General features: G+C 58.9%; 1 protein-coding gene across 1 annotated transcript; it reads right to left on the bottom strand.

Moving 5' to 3' along the window:
* Nucleotides 1–2,352: 2,352 nt before the first annotated feature.
* Nucleotides 2,353–5,855, bottom strand: LOC136110282 (dehydrogenase/reductase SDR family member 4-like). Its single transcript, XM_065853494.2, has 8 exons — nt 5,664–5,855; nt 5,113–5,290; nt 4,340–4,441; nt 4,191–4,261; nt 4,053–4,104; nt 3,438–3,572; nt 3,092–3,147; nt 2,353–3,004 (listed from the first exon to the last, which is right to left on the bottom strand). The coding sequence occupies exons 1-8, from the start codon at nt 5,843–5,845 to the stop codon at nt 2,890–2,892; spliced, it is 891 nt and encodes a 296-aa protein (XP_065709566.2). The 5' UTR covers nt 5,846–5,855; the 3' UTR covers nt 2,353–2,889.
* Nucleotides 5,856–6,657: the final 802 nt, after the last annotated feature.

Here is a 6,657-nt window from a genome sequence, read left to right as displayed (position 1 = left end):
ACCGCCCGCATAGAGCGCGCCGCCTTCGGTGCAGGACCCGTTACCATAGCGACAGGGGCTGCGCCGCGCGGGGCCGGCCTTGGAAAGCCCCCGCTTCCATAGCAACGGGGTTGTCTGCTGCACGGCCTGACTAGAAATGTCCCCAGAGCTCCTGCCAGTCTCACCCTCGCTCCTCTGTCCCCAGGCCACACGGTGAAGGGACCAGAGCGGCCCCGCTGTCCCCCGGGCTGGAGCAGCCTTGCAGCACCTTTTCCTACATCCACTTAGAGCTGAACAAAGTTCAGCCCAGTCTGCTCAAAGGGGCGTCTCTCATTAGTGTCTCTTTCTGTCTAATTGGATTCAGACCAAGAGGCTCCATCTGGTTCCCGCTGAGTCTGAGTTTGGAGCAAAAGCTGAGGAAAACATGAAGAGCTTGAGTCCTATGTGCTGCTTGGCATGAAAAAAGCACCGGCCCCAGGTCCTGAGGTTATCTAGAGCACTGAGGAGCCGCATTGTGCATGAGCCCTGGTGTCCATGGAGCTCTTGCTGTCCAGGGGCTGAGGGACTGAAACGACGGGAACATGTGTAGAGATCAATGACATGGAAAACACTCCAAGGAGCCAAGACTGAGTGTGATTTTCCTTTAACCTTCAGATCTAATGTGGTTAATTAGAGAAAATTCAGACAGGTAGTCAAAGTGAAAAATGTCAAAGCAGAAAGGCAAAGTGAATAAAATGTTTGATTTTTAAAGGTCCATTCTGCACTGATCCTGGTTTGTTTGCTCACGGGGACATCCTTGAGAAGAGTCTGCAGCTCTGGCCCCTGCAGTTGGGGGGCTCAGCCCCATACCCCTTGCAAACCCGCAGTGCTGCTCCAGGGCCGGGCTCGCCCTGCACCACCCGCAGTCTGGACCAGCTCATGGTGCTGCAGTGTCCCAGGCAGACATCAGGTGTCTGACCAGGAACAGCCAGCGCCATCGTAGGGCCCAGTGTCCCTGAGGTGCTGTCCTGGGATTGCCATCTGTCACACAGGGCCCAGGGATACCAGAGCACCTTGCAGTGCAGGTGGAGCCAGGCAGGGGGTCCCGGGACATCTGCACTGGCACCAGGTGTCTGTGTCCCTGGACCTGAAGACATCTGTGTCCTACAGCCACTCCAGTTCTGGAGAACACTTTCCTTTTCAGAAAAAGGAAATTCCCCCCCAAACTTAAAAAAGCTGGAATGTGTGCTGACACCTTTCTTTGCTTTGTCTTTGTCCTCAGCTCTTCTTACTTTCATTTTCATTGACATTAAATGACGCAGAGCCCCATGCCCCCTGCTCCTCAGTCACTGCCCAGAAGAGAAGTGTCGACCCCTCTTCACTGGTCTAGGTGTTGGTTTAGATGGTCACCCATAGCACAGGAGGATTCATGTCCCTCAGTATGTCCAGTCAGAACCAGGGCCCAACATCATCATGGGATCGTTAGGGAGCTGAGGGTGAAGGGACCTCAGAAGTCTACAGTCCAGCCTGTCACAAACTGGGTCAGACCAAGGTGTTCAAGCCTTGATACAGTCCAAACTTGAAAACCCACAAGAAATGACACTGTGACTCCCCTCTGGGTTCCTGGCTGAGCTCATGGGGTAAACATTGTCCTTGTGTCCTGACTGAACCTCTTCTCTTTCCCATTCCACCCGTTGTCTTGTGTCCTCCAGCCATGTGCCATGGTGCAGAGCCTGGCCCTGCATCCTCGGTGGCTCCTTGGTGGGACGGGAAGGCTGGGATGAGATCCAGTCAGACCTGAGGGCCCTTGGTTTGCTGAGGTTCTGCAAGACGTGCTCTCCGGTCAGACGGGGTGTCCCTGGGGAACTGGGGCGCCCACAGGGGGGAATTAAAGGGTCTGGGAGGGACGCAGGCATCCGGAGAAGGTTCTAGACCTCTAGAAATCCTGGAGAACCTCGGAGTCCAGGATGAGGCATTTTAGGGGAAACTGGGCTGGAATTGGGTTTTCCCCATCCCCCCCCCGCCTTGAGCTCTTGACTAATCAGGAGAGGGGGAAAAAGTGGATCTTGTGCTGTGATTGGCTGAGGGAGAGGGAGGTGGGTGAAGGTGGCGGCCAATCAGGGGAGAGGTGGAGATGGCACCTGGCAGCCACAAGGGGTCACGCCACTGCCAAGGAGGGACCGAGGCATCTGGGTGATCCCCTTGACCCCCAGATGGGGGTAAAATCCAAAGTCTGGGGGGTTTTAAAATTGGGTTGTAAAAAAGTACTGAGCTGGGCAGAACGTGGCAAAGAGGGGATTTGGATAAAAAAAGGCCAAAAATGGTCAGCTTTGGTGTTTGTGTGGGGAGTGTTTCCTGGGAGTAAAGAGACAAATCAGGGATTTTCACAAAAAATAAAAGTTTAGGGTTTCTTTAATATGTAAAATGGTGGGTTTTCAAAGCAAGTGATTTTTGAGCACAGATATGCTTTTTTTTTTTTTGGCCAGAAAAGGGAAGACTTTTGAGCCCAAAAGTGAAGATCTTGCAGCATAGAAGTGAAGACTTTGGGAGGAGAAAAATCAAGGGCTTTGGGTGCAAATTTCCATATTTTGGGGGTGCAAAATTAAGTCTCATCCAAGTCGCTGATGAACATATTGAAGAGCACGGGTCACAGAACAGACCCGAGGGACCCACCAGACCCCGGCCCCAGCTGGTTCCGTTGACCTCGACTCTGTTCTCCCTCAGCTCACGGCCCCGTCACCGCCCGACCGCCCGGATACGCCCTCGGTTCAGCCGCCAGTCCCAGCATTTTTATTGGAGCCCCAAATGCACAAAAACGTCCCCAAACTCCTGAAGTTCACCCCAAACTCCCACCTGCAGCGCCCCCTACAGCAGCCCTGCAGGTCCCACACGTCCCCTGGGGCCCAAACCCCTGGGGGCTCCCGGCACCCCCTAGAGGCGGGAGGGCGCCCCCCCGGCCACCACCAGGGTCTCTCCCCCCATGTAGGCAGCACCAGGCGAGCACAGGAAGGTTACGACCTCGGCCACGTCCTCTGGGGTGCCCAGCCTGGGTCAGAGGTCACAGGGTCACTCGGGGTCAACGAACAGGGGAAGGTGGAGGGGAAGGGGACCCAGGTGTCCAGGCCCCACTCACCTGTCGATACCCATGGCGGCCATGACACGCTGCAGCGTGGGCTCGTCCTCCCACAGCTGCAGGGGAAGGGGTTTTGTCATGGCCACGCCCCATATGCCACACCCCCTGAGGCCACGCCCACCCCATTGAACTTCCAGGAGGTTCCAGCCCCTGCCCCCCTTTGGCTCCACCACCACCCCCTGGGGCCCCACCCCCTTCCCATGTGATCCCCGCCCACTCCAGGGCATGCCCTCTTAAGTCTCTCCCACTCTCAGGCCACACCCCCGGGCTCCGCCCCCCCATTGGGTGCCCACCATGCGCTGCTGACCATGCCCACCCCATTGACCCCACCGGCCCCGCCCCTCACAGCAGCGCTGAAGCGGGTCCGGACCAATCCGGGCGCGACGCCGTTGACGCGGATCCCGCGGAGCCGCAGCTCATTGGCCAAAACCTTCACCAGCCCCAGCAGCGCCGCCTTGCTGACGCTGTAGGGACCCAGCGCCTGCCCCGGTGTAAACCGGCACAAACCAGCATGAACCAGTGTAACTCTGTATAACCCACGGTATAACCCAGAATAATCCCGCAGTATAACCCAGCATAAACCAGTATAAACCAGTATAAACCAGCACGAACCAGTATAACCAGCTATAAACCCGTGTAGCCAGTGTAAACCAGAATAACGCCCCATTGTCCCCCAGTGTAGTCCTGTATAACCCAGTATGACCCTTTACAACCTGGTATAGACCAGTATAACCCAGTATAAACCAGTACAGCGGAGTATCTCCCAGTTTAACCCACAGTGTAATCCAGAAAAATCCCCCAGTACTCCCCACTATATCCCAGTACAACCCAGTATAGACCAATATAATCCAGTATCCCCCAGTATGACCCATCACAACCCAGTACAAACCAGTTTAAGCCAGTATCTTCCCACTGTTCCCCAGTATAACCCCCAGTCCCCCAAGTACAAACCCGTCCATACTGGGAATGGCGAATACGCCGCCACTGACGACACCAGCACGATGGTCCCGCCCCTGCAAGGTGGGAGGGGCTTAACCTTGTGGGGCGTGGCCACATCCCCTCCCCACCCTCCTCCCAAGCCCCGCCCCCCGCCACTCACCCTCTGCGCTCCATGTGTGGCACCACCAGCCGAACCAACATGGCAGCTGCCGTGACATTGACCTGGAAGAGCTTCCGGGGCAGGGCCAGAGGTCAAAGGGTGTGGTGGGGGCAGGGCCTGGAGAGGGGCGGGACCAGGGCAGGACTCACCTTCTCCCACACCGATTCGTCAGCGTCCAGGGTGGGGCCCAGGGCGGGGTTCACAGCCGCATTGGACACCAGGATGTCGATGCCCCCATAGGTGTCGAGGGCCTGCAGGGACCCAGGCGTCTGGGTCCCACAAGTGGAACAAACAACCGCCCCCCATAACCAGCCCCAGGACCCATAACCATCCCCATGGCATCCCAGGACCTGTGGGACAGAAGGGACCCAGGCATCCGGGAAGGACCCAGGCGTCTGGGACCCACAAGTGTGACCCATAACCACCCCATGTGACCCACACTGACCTCTAACCCCCCCATTGTGCCCCATAACCACCCCTGTGACCCATAAGTAACCAGGACCTGTGGGGGACAGAAGGGACCCAGGCATCTGGGACCCATAAGTGTGACCTGCAACCCTCCTGTGATCCATAATTACATCCCATAGCGACCCATAGCCCCCCTGGGACCCACAGCTGTGACCCATAAGTGCCCAGGATGTGTGGGGCAGGAGGGACCCAAGCGTCTGGGACTCATAAGTGTGACACAGAACCCTCCATTGTGCGCCATAACCCTCCTGTGACCCATAACTGGATCCCCATAGTGACCCATAACTGCCCAGGAACAGTCGGGCAGGGCAGACCCAGGCATGCGGGACACAATTCCCCCATAGTCCCCCCATTGTGCCCCATAACCACCTCTGTGACCCATAATTATGACCCATGAGTTCCCGGGACCCATGGGGCAGAGAGGACCCAGGCGTCCGGGCCTCCCAAGTCTCACCTTTTGCACAAGCGCCTCCCGGCTGTGGGGCTCCCCGACATGGCACACGACCCCGCTGACCTCCAGCCCCTCCCCCCGCAGCTGCCCCACAGCAGCCTCCACGTGTGAGGCGCGGCGGGAACTGAGAACAACAGAGGCCCCCGCGACCCCCAGAGCCCGTGACACTGCCAGCCCAATCCTGTGAGAGATGTGTGGCATAGATGTGGGCAGGAGCTATGGGGCTGGGGGGTCTATAGGGCTGGGGGTCTATGGGGCTGGAGCTGTGGGCCTGGGGGGTCTATAGGGCACTTATGGGTCTCTATGGGGCAACTGGGGTCATTAAGGTGCACTTACGGGGCACTGTGAGTGATCTATGGGGCTGGATCGATGGGGCTGAGGTGTCTATGGGGTATTTATGGGGAACTGCGGGGCATTTATAGGTCACTATGGGACGCTTGGGGGGCACTTATGGGGCACTTATGGGTCTCTCTGGGGCTGGGAGCTCTGTGGGGTGGGATCTATGGAGCTAAGCTATGGAACAGCTCTATGGGGCAGATCTATGGGTCACTCACCCGGCCGTGGCCGCTGTCACCACGGCCACTTTCCCCACCAGTGGCCGCCCGGTCCCCTGGGTTCGCTTCCCAAACTCCTGGGTCCCCTCCCCGAACGCCTGGGTCCCCTCCCCGAACGCCTGGGTCCCCCTGGCCGCCATGCCCCGGCCCCACAGCCTCCCCACGGCCGCTCTGCCCCACATGGCGCCCGGACTTCGTCCTCCCGGGGACACTGGGAGGAAACTGGGGGGGAACTGGGAGCAGTGGGGGGACTGGGGGGGACGGCGGCCATGAGGACTGGGACGGGGGGAATAAGGGGGTGGAAGGGACTGGGAGGACTGGGGGGCACTGCGGCGGGGGGGGGGGCGCTGGGGGAACTGGGAGTTACTGGCGCAAATCGGGCCTCTTCTGGGGGGTTCGGGCCCCTCCTGGGGGGTTCGGGCCCCTTCGGGTGGGTTCGGCTCTTCTCGGAAGAGTTCGGGTCCTCTCGGGTCCCTTCGGTTGGTTTCAGCTCCGCTCGCGCGCCTTCGGGTGCGCTCGACTCGGCTCCGCTCGGCTCCGCTCGGCTCCGCTCGGCTCCGCTCGGCTCCGCTCGGCCCCGCTCGGCTCCGCTCGGCTCCGCTCGGCTCCGCTCGGCCCCGCTCGGCTCCGCTCGGCTCCGCTCGGCTCCGCTCGGCCCCGCTCGGCTCCGCTCGGCTCCGCTCGGCTCCGCTCTGCCCCGCTCGGCTCCGCTCGGCCCTTCCTCAGCCCGGGGCGCGCAGAGGGCGGGCAGCGAGTTTCGGAAAGGTTATTGAAATAAGTAATTTTCGCTTTTTCTATGGATAAACAACGTTTAATCCAATTCCTTAAACACATGTTCATTAGAGCATAAGCAAAACAGCGCTGGGTGCGCGGGGGATTCGCTCCGTCCAACACACACACCTTTTAACAATAAGAGGTGTGCTTAAATACAGTAAGGTATTACATATTCATAATGACCCCAGGAACGCCTATACATATTCATAACCCTTCCCCA

Source organism: Patagioenas fasciata, chromosome 20 (assembly GCF_037038585.1).
Source record: "Patagioenas fasciata isolate bPatFas1 chromosome 20, bPatFas1.hap1, whole genome shotgun sequence".
NCBI classification, from domain to species: domain Eukaryota; kingdom Metazoa; phylum Chordata; class Aves; order Columbiformes; family Columbidae; genus Patagioenas; species Patagioenas fasciata.
The sequence above is the reverse complement of the archived record's forward strand: the minus strand, read 5'-3'. Positions and strand labels throughout refer to the sequence as shown.

What these genes read in the sequence shown, in the direction of transcription:
- LOC136110282 (XM_065853494.2), bottom strand. Translation starts at nt 5,845, where the DNA reads ATGTGGGGCAGAGCGGCCGTGGGGAGGCTGTGGGGCCGGGGCATGGCG. An exon ending in GTGACAGCGGCCACGGCCGG is followed by an intron (nt 5,291 to 5,663) that starts GTGAGTGACCCA and finishes CATCTCTCACAG; the next exon opens with GATTGGGCTGGCAGTGTCAC. An exon ending in CGGCGTATTCGCCATTCCCA is followed by an intron (nt 3,573 to 4,052) that starts GTATGGACGGGT and finishes ACACCGGGGCAG; the next exon opens with GCGCTGGGTCCCTACAGCGT.